At 41.7% G+C, this 20,047-nt stretch overlaps 1 protein-coding gene across 1 annotated transcript in view; it reads left to right on the top strand.

Moving 5' to 3' along the window:
- Positions 1-14,154, top strand: part of DERA (deoxyribose-phosphate aldolase) — a 45,761-nt gene extending 31,607 nt beyond the window's left edge. The window contains exons 7-9 of the mRNA XM_010214307.2: positions 8,088-8,200; positions 11,724-11,873; positions 13,247-14,154. Of these exons, the coding sequence (XP_010212609.1) occupies positions 8,088-8,200; positions 11,724-11,873; positions 13,247-13,303 (320 nt within the window). The 3' untranslated portion in view covers positions 13,304-14,154. The remainder of the gene's footprint in view (positions 1-8,087; positions 8,201-11,723; positions 11,874-13,246) is intronic.
- The last annotated feature ends 5,893 nt before the right edge of the window (positions 14,155-20,047 follow it).

Here is a 20,047-nt window from a genome sequence, read left to right as displayed (position 1 = left end):
TAGCAGTCCAGGAAAAGCAGCGTAACATTTTGCTTGGCCATTTCTGTTTCAGAACATACAAATGTGGATGAAGGAAGCAGTTGTTATCAAAGTGAGGCTCTTCTTAAATATTTTTATATAGAACTACAAACTTAAGAGATTTTTTTTTCTGTAAGAAAGACATTAAATGAACTGTCTCAATGAACAGTGACATCCAATAACTCTCCATTAAATACCTGGGAGGATTTTTACATCTAACACAAAGAGTTTGACACTCAAATACTTCCATTCATGCCGTTTCAGTAAAATGAGTGAAGTGCCAAAACACAAAATGATAATATATATTTAGTGTAGGTTTTTAAAATGTAAAATCTACATATAAATTGTGGATTTAAAGATTAAAATGCTCTCTTCATTTTGCCAGTGGACTAAGCAGAAGTGCTTTCCTGTGTCAGTTCCAATTATTACCAGACTGATGGCTCACCAGGTTTGAGATGCTCACCATGGTCATGGTCTGTCACCACATCAGGATGTAGGCTGTTGGCCAGGGCAACTGGAGGGACAATGTCCCAGCATATTAAAGTGCCTCTCTCTCAGTTTCCCTCAATTTCTGATGGTGCTTAACGGTCCTTTTGATTTTCTTGATTTTTTAAATAGTTTTCAATAGCTTTTCATGCCAGAAGAGTATTACTGAATTTATCAGCAACAGGTCTCAATAAAGCAAGGGAAGGAGGAAGGAAACGCTCTGAGGGGTTTGCTGCCAGCAAGGAAGGTGCCATTTGAAAGATAATCATATCTAAGAAGGAAAGAATAACCTGTGAGATGCTTGCTGTTTTAACAGCCTTGCCTTGCAATGTGCCACTGTGTGCGTGGGTGACGCCTTCCAGGGCAGCAGCAGCACCAGGAGGGGACACAGCACATGCATCCAGGTGGCCCCTAGGAGAATCTCTTTGTTCCTAAGTTGACTGTGCCGCGACTTTTTAGTATCCTAAAAATTAAACTAAATATATAACATTTTCTGAGTAATCACATAGCTGCCTCAAGCTGGAGCATGTAAGTTCTGCATAAGCCCGTAGGGAACCAGTTCTGCCTCAGTTATGAAAGCAAGGAGGCAACAAGGACAACTATGAGCCAGGGTCCAGGGAGACCTGGCCCTTTACCTTTATTTCAGGCAAGGCTGAAGGCAAGACGTTGGCCACGACGTGCTGTTGGGAAACACCTTTGATCCTGGAAGTCTCCCCAGTCCTGGAAAGCCGTAGGAGCTGCCTCTGTGCCAGCTGCCTTTTTGCATGGAGGGAGCAGGGGGCAGGCGGCCGTCTGTCGTGCGCACGACGAGGAGGCTGGATGCTGGGCAGCTTCTGGCCATGCCCCTAAGACATGGCTTTTAAATCGCAAAAATCTATCCTACCTTCCTCTGCATTAGAGTCAGAGCAGAATCTTAAGCTGCTTTTATCATGAAAGGTTGGAAAACACTCAAAGTGACATTGAAGTGTCATGATTTTGGCTGTATTATGTATCTTTTTAAAAAATGCTTAAAATTCACAGCACCTTCTAATCTTGATAAAGTAGACTAATTTTCTACTTGCTTTGTTCAGTATAGAGTATCTCCAAGTGCATTTTAAGGAGCTGTTTCTTCAATTTGAATAATTTCATCACAAGTTAATAGACAATACATAAGCATACCTGCGTTTTAGTGTTAACGTATTTGTTTCAGGGTTGCCATCAGCATTAACAAAGAAGGCTCAAGCATGATATGCAGTATGTCATGCTGTGCTGTGATTTGAAGCTAGTTGTATATACTTATTATTTTCTTCCAAATCATACTGCTGGTAGATCTTAGATGTATTCATCCAAAACTAGGAATGCCACAACAAGGAGAAGCTTGATGTGGATTGGAGCTGTTTTAGTTATGTCACAGTTTGTGATAGCTTATTGTTGTCTAGATTATTTTAAATGCGACAAGCAAATGATGCATCAGTTGCAAAAGAAGCCCAATGGATAAGATTTTCAAATGAATTTTATTTTGTCCCACGGTATTTTGTTTCTTCAACCCAGCCTAGCACGAACACCTGGCTTGGTACCAAGAGGCCATGTGCCTGCATCTAATGTGGAAGGAGAAGACAAGCTTTATGTTGCTCCAGGATCATCTTGGCAGCAACTCGTGGCTCTCAGTGGCCAAGTGATGATATGAAAGCCATGTTTCTCCTCTCTGCTGGACACAACATGTCCAGCATGAGCACAGTGCTCAGCTTTCCCTGTTCCCCTGCTTGGTGTCTGCTAAATGCTGCCTTTGCATGGCAAGGGAGCCACACAGAATAATCTGTAAAGAAGAAAGCATTTTAAGGGGATACAGTAAGGTGAAATGTGTATTTTTTTCCCATTTATAGTAGGTTAGGAGTGGATGTTAGGATGCATGAACTTCTTTCTTTCTCTCTCTCTCCTTGGCTTGTTGTGTGTCATTAGGCAAACTGCTTAACTGGTTTCAGTAATACCATCTGCAAAATGAAATAAGGTTAATATAGGTCATGTGCTGTAAAGCCCTTGGGTGTAAAACGTGGTGCACAGCTTGAAAGAAGAAAAATTAGAATCTTAGTAAAAAAATCATGAGGTTTAACAAGGACATAACAATGCAAGGATTCCTTAAGGTTCAATGTGGTCCTGTTGGTAGCTCTCGGGAAGGGGCCTGCTGCTCCCGCCTTGGAGAGGACAAGGCCTGGCTGCTACAGCACCGCGCAGGTGTCTCAGTTGCTCCTGCACCATTGAGGGTCCCAGCACTGCTTGGGCCTAGGAACTTGAGCGGGGATGGAAACACGTCCCCTCCTGTGCTTAAGTGTGGCTTGAAGCCTAAAGCCACGAGCCACCACTGCTGGGGATTCCAGCTGGGGCCTCTAAGGCTGGGCCGCGTGTCACTTATTTAATCATCTCTTTCACCGTGCACAGTATGCGCTGTATTGGAAGAAGTGCTCTAAAAATGAAAAGAGCTGATGCCGTATAGCACCGTGGCAGAAGGTGGTGTAGATCTTTCTTCTGAACCTTCTAAAGGAGCCTTTTAAATGAACACCCAAGAAACTAATACTAATTAAGTAATAGTATCCTATGGAGACCTGTGGTAGACACTATAATAGTGCATTTGCAAGCTATGCATAATTCAGCAGTGATGAATTCTTCCAGACATCATCTGCAGGGAATTTTGCATAAGTATGGACTTAATAACTTGTCCCTTTGTGTGTGTGCATAAGTGCTCCTAAGGGCATCATTTGGCCTGCAGAATGCCTATTACTGGAGATGGTGAGCAGGAAGCATCCCCTCTGAGTCCTGAAGCCTGGGCTAAAATGATAGGATAGGTCGTTAGAAAGGTCTTATTTGTAAGCAGGCATGAGACATGAAGCCCCATTTGTGATTTTTTTAAAAATTCATTTATGCAGTCACTTTTCAATAAAGAGATACAAAATATCCAGTTCACAAAAGACTAAGTGATAAGGCAGGTTTTTCAAGAGCACTAGTTAAGATACACAGAAACATACGGGGCCATCTAAACAAGCAGTCTGGTGGTATAGCCATTTGTGATGGAGTTAAAACTGCTCAGTTAAAACTGCTGAACTGACTCATCCCAGCTGTGTATTCTCTGTCCTCCTCAATGGCCAAGTCAGGCTAGGAGGAAATATGTTTTACCTTGCAGCTGGAATAGGATAAGAGCATGTAAGTGGACAATTATGATGACTCAACTGACGGGAATTCGTCTTTTGTTATCTTTTATGTCTTGTTCCGCTTTTCGTTTTTAGAGGGCAGATAAGCTAGTAGCTCCTAGTCAAGCTACTTGTGTGTGCATTTTAAGACCCTAATTTTAAGTACTCTTAAAATAAAAGGTTGACTTGCTCTTGGAACTGCATGGACCGTAAAATATATGAATATGTGGATAATACATATTTTGCCATTGCTAAAATGTCAGCAGGAGCAGTAGGGGTTTAGGAAGATCCCCTCAGCCACAGGTTGTTTTCTCACTGCTCCTAGAAGGTCTACAAAGTAGTATGTATGACAAGTAGGTCATACAAAGTAGTATGACGTAATTGTCCCTCTGCAATAGTCTTCAAACTATTGTTTAAAATTGCCAAGTGCATATTGTTCTTTATTAAGAGTAAGGCAGCAGCACGGAGCCTACAGCTATCAGGAGATAATCATTCCCCAAGGGCATTTGAGGCACTTCACAACCAAAAGGTTGTGATTACAATTGTTATGATGCTTATTCCTTATTGCTTAATTATGGAACCATGCTTCCTGGATGCTGTCATTCTAAGTAACGTTCTCCAGTTGCCCTGCTCTGACTGATTCTGTTTTACGTGGACTGGGGACATTTGTGGTGTTTTGAAATGACATGGGGGATAGCAGTGAGATGGGCCAGTTGTGGCAGCTCCGTTCTGGCCCTCAGGAGACCAGGATATTCATTTCCTGCTTTGACAAATACTTCTGGAGAGACCTTTGTTAAGTTACTGGCTTCTCTATAACTCACTTGTACCTCTGTGCAGGTGCCACAGTAGCTAACGCTGTATATATACTGAAAACTGACATAACGAATTGGAGTTCATATTAATCTCCAGGTACTGACTCAGAGAACAAGCTAGGAAGACATTGCCTTTATTTTTACCATGTGCAAATTCAGCCAGCTTAGTTTGAACAGCCTTTGCTGGCCTACAGTGGCAGAGGGGTGAGAAAGCAAGAAAAGAGGGCATTTAATGTCTTAAAATGCTCTGCCTAATTTCCCAAGACATACAGCTACAACCCAAGTGGCCTGGCTGTCAGAAGAGTTGCTTTTGATGGCCCACAGTACTGTTCAAGTATCCTAAGACTTATTCAGCTTTCCATCTCTGATTAAATTAGGCGGATGTGTTTGTGCTTCGTGGGCCTCGGTGCTGTCATGTGCCACATGCAGATGGTCTAGGACGTTCACAACAAGCCCTCTGAGGCAGGTGGCCAGCGAGGCTGGGTTGCAGAAGATGCTGCCTGCATTCACTGCTGGTTCAGTGGGTCGCACTCAGTTCCCTGGAAAAACATGATTTGGTTTCACATTGGACGAATCTTGCATTTTTCTTTGGCCTTTTCCTGGCTGGTCATAGAAATCTACCTTGACAGGCTCTTTTTCAAGTCAATGATTTAATACTTGATTGAATTGTGTAACCTATCCTAAGGAAGGAAGAAACCATGCAGCATATATTTTGACATTAGCCATGTTTTATGCATGTCTACATTTAAGAAAAGCTGGTGGGAGGATGGGAGGTAAATTTCAGGTTCTGAACCATTCCCTAAATTTCGAGATGAAACTCTTCTTGAATTCCTTTCCTTAGGTTTTGGTTTATACAAACACGAAAAAGAAATAGAATTGATGACGCTCTGTTATTATTGCGAGGCTGGCGTAAACTCTTCTTAATGACGTGCTTTCTAAAGCAGCAGTTGGTTTTTCTTTTAAATCCCCCTTTTCATTAGTGAAATAGATACAAGCGTTCATAATACCTTGCATCCCAGTGCTCTCTGCTAGCATACAACTTCCATGCTCTACAAGGCCCTGTATGGAATCCTGCTAGCCGGCTCTTGTGTCATAAATAGAATTTGTACAGGAAATAAAAATGCATTGTTTCCATTGTTAGAGGATGCTACTAAATTGGCTGTATGTTTGCCTAATAATCACATCTAAAGCTGATTATTCTGGTAATAGCCTTAAGATATTATTTAAAAATAAATATATAAATGCAGTACTTTTGTACTAATACTAGTTTTTAATCTCTTCTTGTTTCTATGAAGTCTGAATGAGATTTTCAAAATTGAATAATAATTTGATCCGTTAATCTTTTGAAGCTAGTAATTTTATTTTCCCCTCTTTGCAGTCTCTGAGGCTCGCAAATGAATAGAGCTTCATTACTGGAGTCTGCATTTAATAACCATTATCCATTATCTTGTAATTAAGACTCCCTGTAACGAATCATGAGGACAATGCAAAAATACATAGTACATTTCTTTAATGAACTGGAAAATGTTCATCTTGTTCTATTTAGTAATGAGTTGCTGAATAGTCGTTAAATCCACTGGAGAATAGAGCTAGATGGATTTTGAAGACTATCTTGAGTTTGTGGCTAATCTATTAGAATTAAAATTTCATCTTCTATTTTTATCAACAGCTGATTAGAAGTCATTCTGTTTGACCAAATTGATTAGAAGACCATATACAAGGGCAGCTGTTGTTTAATGAAAGTTTTTAATGAAACTGTACCATAGAGACTTGTAATTATAAGACTTATAAAAGCTTTGACTTACCTTATACTAGAAAAAAAAGTATTGCGCTGAAGGACTTTAAGCACTACATTTCAAAAGGGAAATTAAAAATACAATTTGGCAGTGTTAAAGTTTCACTTCTGCTATTATTTGTTTAATGTGACTGTTGGATGTCCGTAGTGCATCTCTGAAAGAGACTAGTTCCAAAGTTGTACTTCAGCTGTTCTCTCATATGGGCACAGTTCTTTGCAAAGCTGAATAACTATTAATTGCCTCTTTTTCATATTGCATTTTCTCTGGGGTTAGATCTTTGTTCATGAGAGTTCATTTCTACTTAGAAAGGGAGTTGTCATATGATGGTGCAATTTAACCACCAGTGGTCTGAGTTAGTACCTAGGCTGGAAGCCTACAGAGAAAACCCAGGCTCCATGTTGATGATACAGCTGGAGCACACATGAATCACTGGATGCAGAAACATGCCTGGCTTTGTCCCAGCTTCCCATCGGGTTGAGACCTAAGTGTGTTTTCCATCACCAGAGACACAGGGCTCTGCAGTACACAGCCAAATGTGGTCAAGCCACCCTGCTTTGAGCAAGGAGTGACACTGCTCTTTAGAGGATGTTGTAGAGGCGTCATCATTCAAAGAAGAGAAAAAAAACAGACTCTACAGATTTGAAGTGGAAGCAGATGCAGGTCCAATTGACTTAAGTGAACGAGGCATTACTGCACTATGTTGGAGTTAGCCCTCTTCTCCACACAATTAATTTTGGTAATGAATGATCCCACCTTTTCCAAGAAGTAGGTTCCCAGGGATGAAGTAGGCCCTAATGCAGTTAAAGAAGTTTTGTCATTGTATTGTGTCAGTGCAGGATCAGACACTGCCAACCGTTTTTATGGGGGAGACTTTCTTAGCTCTTTATAAACAGAATATTGTGTTGAAGGATTCGTTTCAAGCCAAGCCAAAACAGCAAGTGTTTATAAAAACCACTACACAACAATTCGGGATGTACAGTAGGACAGCTCAGCAGTGTACACAAATGAGAAGGCATAAAAAAAATAAGCTGATATTAACCCTGCTTTTTAAATAGCACCAGTGCTTTTGACCTTGCTTTTGGATTGTATTTGTTCATGGCTTAAAATACATTAAATTGCAATATTACAATTACAAAATACATAAGAAATGAGTTTTTTCCCACTGTTTGCAGTATCATACAGCTGATATAATAAAAACCCATGGAATTTCTTTCTTTTCACATTAAACATCTGTGAGAGAAGATAGGTTACCTTACTGTCAAATATGAGACTAAATGGATACAAAGTTTGATTAAAAACCTAATGAAAATTTTTATTCCAAAAGGTCTTTGTGATAATATTAAAATGTTGATTTATATGCAAGCATTTTTCAGAGGACATCATCTACCTTATTGTGATTAATTCATACATGCACACATGGATAGAGGTAGATATATATATATATATATATACACACCCCACAAATATATATATATAAATAGTCTTGACGAGATTGTTGGTCTGATAGTTGGAGCAAAAAATTAAGCACTGAGGTGCTTGCTGGGCCCCACCCTGGGATGTTATAATTGCTCTGAAATTTAAGGGGTATCTTAGTCTCCTGTTTTATCCTCAGCCATAGCTGAGGTTAAATTAACCTCAAGTTAGCTATGGGTTAAATTAACCCCGTAGCTGGGTTAATTCCAGTACCACGGGGGCAGGAGGAGGAGATCTTCAGAATTGTAAGGTATAAGGACGTAGTTGGAGTGCATGAACAATATTTGCGCAGATTTATTGGTTTTTCTGAAACTAATGTAATGTTTTTTACTTCCTTTAAGGTTCTGATTTTATAAAGACATCTACAGGAAAAGAAGTTGTAAATGCCACCCTCCCCGTTGGAGTAGTTATGATGCGAGCCATTAGGGATTTCTACTGGAAAACTGGCAACAAGGTGATTTGCACTGCCTTCCTAGAGATCAACCACACAGGTTTATTCAGAAGGAAACAAGACTACCAGTTTCAAAATAGGAAGCATACAAGTCTGTCTATGTTCACTTCTGTGATAATATGAACAATAGATGATGGGCCTTTGCTCTCACGTTCCTCTTACTCTTTGCTAACAGTTACTTAATTTTTTTCAAAAAAGAAGATCCACCAAGAAGGCTCTTTGACCTTCCTCCCATGACTAGCTGTGGCTTCATTCCCTCAAAGCACACGTGATCTTAATCCATCCGCTGCTGCTTGGTCTTTGAACATGTTTAAATGATCACGTCCATGAAGGGTGGCTTCCCATCTGAAGTTGACAGGGATTGGCACAGCTCCATGAACTTCCATGGAGCTGCACAAATCTAGAGCCATTGCCCAGTGTACATGTCTATCTTTTCCGACTTTGCCCAGGGGATAAATTCTGCTTTTCTCCTCCTTGGCCGGAGAGAGAGGATGGTCCTGAGAGAAGTGGAGCTGGTGGGATGGAGCCTCCTGGGAGCAGGGATGGGGCAGGGGGAGAATCCCATCCCGGGACACCCAGTGTGTCAGACGGGTTGTGGTCATGGTGTGTCCTTGGAGGTAGGCAGGAGTGAGGAGCTTAGAGCAGACCCTATGATGGGCTGCCCGTGCATCCGTCTGTGCACCAGAGTGGAATGAGATGAGGGAGTTACCTTAGGAAGCCTTAAATCCCCATTGCACCTCCTGTGTCCTCAGACAACTGGAAAACCCCATTTAGACCCAGTGCAGGTCTTTGCCAGTGGTCTGTCTCCATGCCTGTGTCCTGAGGGAAGGAGACCACGTCGTTAAGATGCTCTGCTTGTTTCTAGGCCCCTCTCCAGCTGGCCCTTCTGCAGGTGAGATGCACCTGGAGATGGGCGCACATGTGATGGGATGGTGGTGGAATGTTAGGGCATGGTATGAGTGGTGGGATGGGGTCTGAGCTGGCTTTGGTGGGTGCTGTAACTTACGGAGCACATGACACCAAGCCAGATGCACCTCCATTGGCTTCCCACGGTAGTCTAGGGGAGGCCAGCGTGGACCCTGCGCTGTTTCCCACCCATCCCTTCCCCAGCCCACATCTGCCCATGCTGCACAGCAGCTCCAGGAGCTCCCGTAGGCTTGCTCGAGTGGGAGCAGCATTGTGGTCAACCTCAGACCAGGTGCCTGTGCCCAGCACGTGTGCAGGCTGTGCAAGCCGCCGGCCAGAGGGAGAGGCTTTGCTGCATTAACACAGGCTTTGGAGATATAATTGGTAATAAATGTGGAATTTACCTTTGGCGCTAAAAGAACGCATTCGTAGTATAAAATGTGTTATTAAGAAAGAGTGCTTATGTCTGCGTGCATGTGTGTGAGTGAATACAATGTAAACTGACTTTATATGCTTTTATTAACCGAAGACAATATTATCAGTGACAAGAGATTTCTAAACAGTTTCTTTAACAAACTAATTTTGCTGCTGTAGAGATGCTTTCTGGCAAGGCGTTGGCTGGGAAAAACAGGTTAATGCAGAAATTAAACTTCTTCGAGGAAAGGAACAAGTTGCAGAGTAACATTTATTGAATGATAAGCTGTGGTGGTGATATGAAAAGTGTGCAATATAATGGGAAATAATCTTTTCCTGTCATTATTGAAGGGCATACATAAATTGGTTTTTCTGTTGGGAAAACCCCCAATCCAGAAAAACTTATTACTTTTAATAATATAAGGTGAAGAGAAAATTCTCGAGGAGATGAACTTATTAAGCAAAATAATGAAATGCTGTGAAACAGCAGGAAAGTGGTAGCTGGACTTTATACTGCTCTTGAATTAAATGCCCCCCTCCTCCCCTGCCTTTTTGCGTTTTTATGGTAGTCAGATGTGCCATTTGGAAAGCTGGTAAATGGAAAAGAGGAGAGGCTTGTCTTTGTCAGCTTTTTTGCAGAGAAAAGACCTTTCAGAATTTGCTTAAAGGGAAAGAAATTCTGCATGGTGTTTTTTATTATTTTATTAACTGAGTTTTACTAGGTTTTGCTATAAATTATCTCAAAGAGCTATAATATTTGCAGGAAGAAATATAAATGTGAATTTGATTAGAATTTCTCTTCCTGAGGGAAAATGCATTCATACTGTTTTCATTTATTGTCTAGAAGATGCTTTTCCAGTTGCTGTGGTTAAATTCCTTTTGGAAATCTAATGTTAACAGACGCCTGCATACGCTCACACATCCATCCATGCACATAAACACAGTCTTTGTGTTTTGAATTTATCGAGCTCTTCCTGTTACGATTCTTTATAATCTTATTGGAAATATACTGTTATCAGAATGCTTCAGTGTGAGAGAAGGATTTATTCTATGCTTGTTTTTTCCCAAAATCACTATAAAAATTACCATAGCTATTTAAATGACAGATACTTTTTGATTCTGCTAAAATATCTATAAGATACAGAGGAATCATCAAGGCAGTGAGGTTTCAGGAGTGCACACACAGAAATCAGAATGATAATTCCCACAGAAGCAGGCTAAACGGAAAAGTCTACCCAAGATAAAGATTTACGGTGCAGGAAAATATAAAAAGAATCGTATTGTGCCACTACACAGATGGTTCCGATTTTCCTGATATTTGATGCAGAAAACTTGTTGCCAGTTCTCCTTGTTTTCCAAGGATTTATTAAGGATTTATTAAACTGCTGCGTGCAAGCTCTGTCTCTGAATGAGATGTGTTTAAAACGGCATGCGACCAAAAGTCTGGCCTTAGGAGAGTCCCCACCGAGTCACCTCCTTGCGGGTTCTGCACAGGAGACTGGGTCGGGGCATCAGGAAGTGTTTCCCTAAGGACAGGTGTGTCCTGGCAGTTCATCTGACCAAACCAAGGCACTGAAAGGGTATCCAGCATGTGGGGGAAGAGAAGTTTCACTGTTCCTGGGAAGCACAACACTTTCCATTGCTGGTGAAGTCAGTCTCACCTGGAAAATAGTTCATAAAATTAGCAAACGTACTGTTTGCATGCATTAATTTTAGTGAAAAAATACAGCAATAAATAGGTTAGCATTTAGAACTCCAGTCATGTATAACCACTGTGCACAGGCTTTTTTATAAAGCGCAGTCATCTCTGGCTGCTCACCGCGTGAGCCCAGTCACATCGTGTGTTTTATTTCAGCATTTTGGTTTTATATGGTTGCGTGTATGTTTGTTGTTCTACTGTTCTTGTATGTTTGGAGCTAAAATGCGGCATGGGTAGCAGCTGATACGCAGCAATCCTAGGTTCTGCCTAAATCCCTTGGCCTGATATTTGTTATTGGCGAAGTCCTCTCTTGTGCCTTGAAACCAGTTTCTGACACTTAGTGAAATGGGGTCTAAAGTGTGGCTTCTCCACTTCCCATTGCAAATATATATGTATACGTACACATAACAGGAACTTTTAGGCTGCAGGTACACAAATGTTAGTTGCTCTTTGAGGGACAATAATCACTAAAATTGTATTCCATTTCTTTTTCTTTTATATATAAAGGTTGGCTTTAAACCTGCTGGGGGCATTCGGACAGCAAAAGATGCTATTTCTTGGCTTATGCTAGTGCACGAGGAGCTAGGAGTGGAGTGGCTAAAACCAGAGCTCTTTCGCCTGGGTGCCAGTAGTTTGTTGGAAGATATCGAGAAACAGGTCAGTTATTAACAACTTTCAACTTGGTCGATAAAAAAAAGTTACCTTTCTGCCTGTGCTGGCTTCCTGTTTTTGCAGAACACGTGTTTTGTCCTGTTTGAGAGGTAATGGAACACACATCTAATTTGTTATTACCGACAAGTTCACCTCCAGCCCAATGTTTCCTTAAGTCTGGCCTGTCATTACGGGGAGGCTTACGGGCCTCCGGTGTTGCAGGCCGCTCGCAGCCGCCTGGGCCAGGTTCACAAGTGCAGTGAGTGAAGAGGCTTGACCAATACATAGACAGGGGCTTTTTCAGAGGGATGGCAGCTGTTGGCACTTCAGCTGACCCTCAGAATACCTTGCAGACCCTCCACATCACTGTGCACCCTGTATTTCCATGCTGTGGTGAAAATCGTGTCTCACTCCACGTAGGAAACTGCTGAGTGAAGTTTTACACGCCTCGTAGTTGCAGTGGCAACGTGTAGTTCCCAGTAGGGAGAACGGTTTGGACCTCTGTGCTTGTGACCTACCTCACTGGGATCTATCCCTGAAAGATGGAGGAGAGATGAACGCGTTGTAGTGTCCTAAGCAGTGCTAAACCACTAGGGCTATAGAATTTCTCTTTAATGTTCATAAAGCTCAGGAGATCAGATGGTATTAGGTCCCAGCAAGAAAAAAATAGGAATCCTTGTTCTGTTGCTGCTGATGGAAGAACACAAGTTGCGAAAACCATCAGTCTGTTCCTTTTCCCCACCTTCACTAGCATTGGAAAGAATGGCATCTCTTAAGAAATTCAGAACAGCTGAAAGAGGAATACTCATGACTGTTGAAAAGCCCTGTGTGCCTTTTGCAATGAGAATCATAACTGTCTTTGCTCACTGCTACTGGCCTGCCTCTGCCTTGCTCTTGACCTAAAATCATGTCCCTGGTCATGGCAGGAAAGCTTGAGCATTCCTGTTGCTGCTGAGTCTTACAAGACAGCCCGTGCATGTGGTGACTTGTCCTGGTTTCTGAGGGGAGTGATGCTCTTGCCTGCCAAGGATTGCACTGAGCCCCAGTCATGATGCAGGCTCCGCTCTGCTGGGGAATCTGAAAATACGGAAGACAAAATGCCCCAGTCAGGAAGCTTTTTACCAAAATAGCAAAAATGGGGAGATTCCCCCAAGTCAGGAGAGTTAAAAGAATCTTCCTGCTTCAAACATAACAACCAGATCCCCAAGTTCAGACCCTATGAGCAAGAATAAAAAGGTATGTTCATTATTTTTATATGTATACAAGCAGATACCCAAACAGCCACAATTTTCATCTGACACACCTTTAAGTTGTTACTTTCTTAACATAAATTTATAGTTATACATAAGAAGTCCATAATTTTTCTTTTTCTCTTGCAGATTTTCCTCCATGTGACTGGCAATTACGCAGTTTGTCATGACTTGCCAATGGCTTAGGCGCAAAATCAACTCAAGATTAGTTTTCATAAAAAGAGATCTTTAAGAAAATAACACCCAGAAATCTTCTGACATCCAAGTGCATATGATGGAATTAATTCTGCCTTCTTCATATTTTATAGTATTTAAAATTAAGGTCTGCCAGTTGTGCTTGATCCAAAAGCAGAAAAAAATGGTAATTCTGAAATAGTTAAATGGTTAATATATACAGATTTGCAAAGTTAATCTTGCGAAGTCTTTCGCAGACCAGCCTGAAAAGCTTATTAATGGCAACACTGAAATACTATGAAAAAGATTTAAGTGGCCTGGCAACACTTTGCAGTTGCAGAATATGAAATATCTCTGGAATGTTTCACATTGCTAATTAAGAGCTACAGCTCTTGGAACAGCTTTCTATTCACCTCAGACTAAATCTTCTGCCACAGATATGTTGCACTATTAATTGTTATGTTGATTCAGTTTCAAGCATTGTAACCTGAAGAAAATGAAACTTGGCTATTACTTTCTTTTATAAAATGTCTTTGTAGCAAAACCCTTTTTTGTATTTTTTTTTCCCAAACTTGGTCGCAGACATCCATATTTAGGCCCTCGAATAAAGGTGGCTTGATTTCCAGAACAGCTGAGTACCCACAGTTGCTCCTGAAGTTAATGGGAGCTCTGGGTGATCAGAACAACTGAAAATCAAGCAACTTCTATATAGGTGCCTAACTATGCATTCAGAGCTCTATTTTTAGGCATTTCATTCTTTACATTTTTGTCTAACTTGCTTGGAAGCTCCCATTCCCGACTGCAGTCATTTTTAAACACATTCATGTAAATCTTTTCATTTTAATATAGGTGTTTTTGACTGCTAGTTCGCAGGTGTCGCTGTTTTACTGGCTGAACTTCGACTTTGCCATCTAAAAACAACTCTAATTTCAAAGCTGATCTGAATTACGTTCTACACTGGGTTCGCCATGCTCTTTTACACCTTTAATGTAAGAAGTATTTTCCTCGGAGCCCATTAATAATACCCAAATCATCAACACCTTCGGATTTTCAGACTGCAGCTAGTAGATTCATTATTTCAGAACTGCATTCTACTCACTAACCAGAGTTGTACTAAAAACTTAATTATCTTATCATCATGACTAGTCTCACTGACTTAAGTAGGTCTCATTAGGGAAGTAAGAGGAGGAGGATTTTGCTGTAAATCAAGCTACAAGTTACATTTATTACAAAGTCATCCTTGCTTCATAAAGATAATGATTAAGTTATTTGTCTGGTTAAACCACCTGAATTGCCAGCGCTCTGCAAAACATCCTGGACAGACAGGAAAGTTGAAATGAGAAAAGAAATTAGAGAATACAACATATGCAGGAAGCATCCCGTACGCAATGCTCAGTGCTGAAAAAGTGCTTTAATTTCCTGGGAAGGAGGCCATACAAGGCTTTCTGCCTTTTCCTGTTTTAGGTCTCGATATACAATGGGGATCAATAGACTAAGCTGTGACAATATTTTCACACATTTGTTTTTTGGAAAGTGGTCTTTTTTACCACAGATTTTCTTTCTGATCTCACCACATGGTTGAAGGGAAAAACAGTGTTTTCCTGACTATTTAGAGCTGTCCAGTTGGGGCAGCAGGAGACATGGGGGTAGAGCCAAGCTCCAGCACAACTCCCAAATGCCATTTCAGGGGATGAGGTGCCCCAGCACAGGGCTTGCATCCATCTGGGAAGTAGAGCCAGACATGCTGGACCCTGGCACCATTGGGACTTTGTGGAGCTGGGAATGATAGTCATGTGCTGAGATGAAATAGGGAAGGGAATCAAGCAAGAAACTGCAAATCTAGAAGATTCTGTATCAACTTACTTAAAAGAAGAGGGAATTGGGAAAAAGGTTCAGCTTTATTTTCATGGAAGGAAAAGGAAGGAAGGTAGGAAGCAAAAAGATATTATATAGTAATTATATATGAAGTATGCATGTAAGCTGGAGCAAGTAATGCTTTGATATCTTTATTTCATCAGTATTACAAGTTTGTTCATTCCTTCTCTTTCTGACTCATAGAACACACTTTATATACCATAGCACATGCTACTGAGACAGAAAAAGAAAGATCTTTTAATTTTATTTTGCTCAGTTGGAACTTTGGCTCTTTGCCTCCCTCAGGAAAAATGCAACAGGTTGTATCCAAATCTTTGTGAGCTTTTGCTGAAATTATGAGTTCTGACATCTGGATGATATTTTTTAAAAAAAGAAAAAGTGCATAGTAGTAGTAGAAGGAGAGAATTACTTTTAATTAGATTCAGCCTGCCCAGGAGAGAAAGATGGAGAAATGTCCATATGGTCAGTTCTTATTTACTAGGGCAGCCAAGGATAAGAATATTCTTGCTATGTGAAGACACTGTAGGTGAAAGTAGCAGTTGGACATTTTTATTAAAATCCTCTAGAGTCTGAAATATGCTAATTTTAACAGTGGTGAAACTCAGGAAAAAGTATCAAAAAGGTTGCAGACTTTAGGTAACTAAAGGCAAGGGTAAGCAAGCCGGTGATGGGTGACCATCAAATCCAAACCAGGTATATTGCAGAGACTCTATCTCTGTTCTAGAAAACGTACAGATTTTTCCATTTCTGTGAGGACCTAAGCTAACTGCGTACTGAGAAAAAATGTGCAAAGTTGTTTTAATGTCCTTTCATGAAATTTAACATGGATGCAAGAAAAAGTGCCTACAGATGCTCCAACCATTCCTAATGCGCCTAGTGATTTTAAGGGTCTCTGAGCACTGGGGACATCTTGTGGATTTATAATTCTCAGAAATTGCAGAAAAAGCTCATATTCTGGAAGCAAAGCTTTCCTGAGGCATAGCAGTTTCAAACTGCCGAGATTACAAGTTGTATTTGAAAACACGGAATTGTAAGAAAGAGCATCGATTTAAAGTTGCTTCTTTAGCTGAGATGAAAACAAAGGATTTTTCTAGAAAAAAAAAAAAGAAAGAAAAAGGAGCTTTGAAGGCCAATCTGGAAGAGATTAATGTAATTTTCATATGGTACCATGTTGTACAAAATGAAAACCAAAATGCATGATGGCTTGCCTAAGAAATAGAGAAAAAGTGCAACCTCTATAAACTTGTTTCATTAATGGCATGAGATCTGTTTTCATTCTAAGACTCAAAAAAATTACCATCTCCTTACTGTCTGCATCTAACAAACAGGCAAAGCAACCAGCCAGTCTCCATGGCTCAGCCAAGGCCGGTTTCCAAAGCGTTGGTAAAGATGGTTTGGTTAAAGGTTCCCATCACTGCCACAGCTGGAGAAGCAGTTGCTCCTGCAGGCAGGCTCCGAGCTGAGTGGTTCAGTAGGGAAGGGATTACTCCAGTAAGGTGCAAAAATCCATCCTTACTGATTGCTGCTCCATCGAGGGTATTTCTTGCTCCAGCACTCAGAACTTAGCAACCAGCTTCCAGGAGAAGCTGCAGAATGCATATTCTCCAGGATTTAATTAAATTACAGGTAAGTTGATTAAGGATGTTATCCTCATTTCCCGGGCCGTCCTTGTGTCAGGGCCCTGGATGGAGGCTGGCACATTTCACTGCTTCCAGCAGTGTTCGGCAGAGTTGTGGGCTTCCATCGGAGTGCAGGCACCATCTCACTCAGGATTCCTTGCTCTAACTTAAGGGCCTGATCTGAACTAGAACAAAGGATGAATGTTCAGGCTCTGAGCAAGAAATGTCCTGTATTTGGGTAAATCTGTCCAGCTCCGAAGACATAAATGCCATCACTGTCTGATAGCAGTTGTGAGCCCCTGGAAGGCAGGTGGTAGGACGAGGTAGGGAAGCAGAAAGGAGAGGGGGGAAGAGGCGAAGCTGTGAGTCGCAAGAGAGACGATCACCGCCACTGTTACTGCTTCACAGAAGTGTAATCGTTTGTGATCTCTTTGGAACAGGAGGTAAATAATAAAACACAAGGGAGGGAAAAGAAATTAAAATAAATGTGGCATATGAGTGCATGTTAAAACAGATGTCAGATTAAAAATGACTGAAAGGGAAATTCTAGTGCAGGGGAAAGCTGCTTTTTCCTTCAGCATTTCATATTCCACCTTCATTAGGCAGAAAGCAGAAGAGCTGCAAAGAGAGAGGGGAACTTTTGTTGTTTCCCTGTGAACGCTAAGAGAAGCCTAACGCGAGCACGGGGGGCCGTGCCGCGGCGCGCGGCGCTGGAGCCAGGCTCCGCGGGGATGCTGGGCAGATGCGCTGTGCGCGCCGAGCAATGGGACTTGGAGGTTTAAACCTGCAGCGCAGCACATCCAGGTAGTTTCATCCTCCCCATCCTCCTGTCAGTGCCTCCAGGGTAGAGCGGGCTTCTAATGTTTTCAAAAAATAAACCCTGCAATCTGGTAGGGTCATGTTAGCCTGTAATGCCCCTCAATCTACAGATCTAGGCACCAGGGGCTTCATTCTGGTTTCTTCAATACTTTTAAATGGACTGTTTCAGTGTTTGATGACAGCAGAAGTAGGGGACGTCTACAAAACAGGTATTTTTTTCGCACCTCATGGCAGCCAGGCCACAGTGATCTTTGGAGATGGCAAGCACCTGCAAATATACTGCTTCTAGCCTGTAAAACAGCATCAGCTGGGTCTCCTCCGCTAACTGTGGCTCAGAATGACTCCTTGTCAGAAAAATGGCCAAGCCGCCACCTGCTTAAAAGTCAAGAAGCTTTAACTAAGTGCCTGCAGACAGGCCAAAGCTGGACTGTGAGGCACTCTGCTTTTCTGGAGCTCTAGCATGTGTGGCTTGTTCAGAGCACTTGACAAAATAAAGATGACCTTTATATGGTTTCTCCTTTAATCCTGTGTATAGGATGGAGTTTTTTATTTTGTTTGTTAAAAAAAAAAAAAAAAACCCACACACAGATCTCGTTCTGACTAAGGTCTCAGCTTACAGGAGGAGTCTCCTGACTATTTCAAAATGAGATAGATATATCTTTGGCTACACATTGCGAATGTCCAGCGGGCCATAGAGGTCATCTTCCCACAGTGTTCGAGACACACCATTGCTTTTCTGTACTGTTGTACTGTACCACAGTTGCTACTTCTTTCAGGCACTTAATCTGACTAGGAGGCAGCAGAGACAGAAATAAAATGTGTCCTGAAAAATTATTCTCAGCAGCTTGGAGGCTAAGTTGCTTCACTATCTCCTAAACATTTCTTGGACCTATCCTGAAAATGTCAAACCCAAAATGGAGCCCCTCTAATAAGAAACGCCAGTGAGCCAGAGCAGCTTGCTGTTAATGCTGTTCTAGGCTTTGCCAGAGAGGAAAGGATCCATAAGAAGTCATAAGTAACCTGAAGTAAACCCACCTAGCCAGGCAGGGTTTAATAAATATTTGTTATGGGTATTGGATTAGAATATAACTGAATAAGGTCATATTAGTAAAGTGATGTCCTCCAGTAGGTTCAGGCATGGAATAAATGGATGAGGAAGGACTAAGCGAGCTAGGTCTCTTTAGCCCTGGAGAAGACTGAGATATCTTATCAATATGTACAAATGCTTGAGGGGAGAATGTAAAGAAGATGTGGCCAAATTCTTCTCAGTGGTGACCAAACAACAGCACAAGGGGTAACGGGTACAAATTAAAACACAGGAAGTTCCATTTCTATATGAGACTGTGAGGATCACTCTTTACTGCGGGGGTGCCAGAGCACTGGAACAGGCTGCCCAGAGAGCCTGTGGAGTCTCCTTCTCTGGAGATCTTCCAAACCCGCCTGGATGCCACCCTGTGCCACGTGCTCTAGGTGTCCCTGCTGGTGCAGGGGGGTTGGACTAGATGATCTCTAGAGGCCCCTTCCAATCTCAACCAGTCTGTGATTCTGGTGAGTAAGGGTATTCATGGCCACTGCCTGCCCAGAGCTGTAATGAGCCTGGCTCTCAGCGGCTCCAGGACAAAGCCCTTATGGGGCATGCAGGCACTGGAGGCGCCAAGTCCAAGGCCTCCAGGAAGGAGGTTTCACCTGCGCTCCTTCCCCTAATCTCATCCAAGTCATCCTCCCTTCTTGCCCCCAGGTTCTCACTCAAGAGAAAACTCATGACCTTCTGCTCAAAGTAAACAAATAAATGAATAAATCACGGTTGCTTCACCTACAAGAGAATATCTGTCTGCTCTTAATTGAATCTGTGTGTTCAGAGCTGCCTCCTCCAGGGCAAATTTCTTTGTTAAGCATTAATTCCATTTCATTTTCTTGAATGTGTCTGATATTTTCTCCATTAGAGGGCTGTAGAGCAGTATGTTACAGTATTTTTGAACACTACAGGATTTAAACGTGCATATGTACTTGGGGTCTAATTTCCTGCTGTATAGCTCTCCTGAACTCAATGGGGTGTAAAACTGGTGCAACGCACTGGGAAAAAAAAAAATACAGCACCTTACAATATATCAGTGCTTAGGGTTTTGCTGGCAATATTAAGAGGCTGAGAGATCCTAAGACAGAATTTTGAATACACGTGTGACAGGTGAGGCAGGGGAGTAAGTTATTGCTACTTGTATGTTTGAACACCCTGTAATTGGTCAACAGGGTATGTTTTCAGGGAAGAGTAGTGAAGTGCATGAGCAAAGCACAAGTAAAACTGTAAATCCTTCCTTACAAGCCCCACATTTATTATAGGCAGAAGCTTGACTCTCAAACACTTAGAAGAATCATAAAGGTTATATTCCCCATTATACCCCATTTTCATTGAATTGTGGCTTTGGCGAGCTAATTGCTTGGACTG

This window comes from Tinamus guttatus, unplaced genomic scaffold (assembly GCF_059628265.1).
Source record: "Tinamus guttatus ecotype Peru unplaced genomic scaffold, ASM5962826v1 Tinamus_guttatus_pri_ptg000308l, whole genome shotgun sequence".
Classification (NCBI taxonomy): domain Eukaryota; kingdom Metazoa; phylum Chordata; class Aves; order Tinamiformes; family Tinamidae; genus Tinamus; species Tinamus guttatus.
Note: the sequence above shows the minus strand (reverse complement) of the source record. Positions and strands in the feature narration are given on the sequence as shown.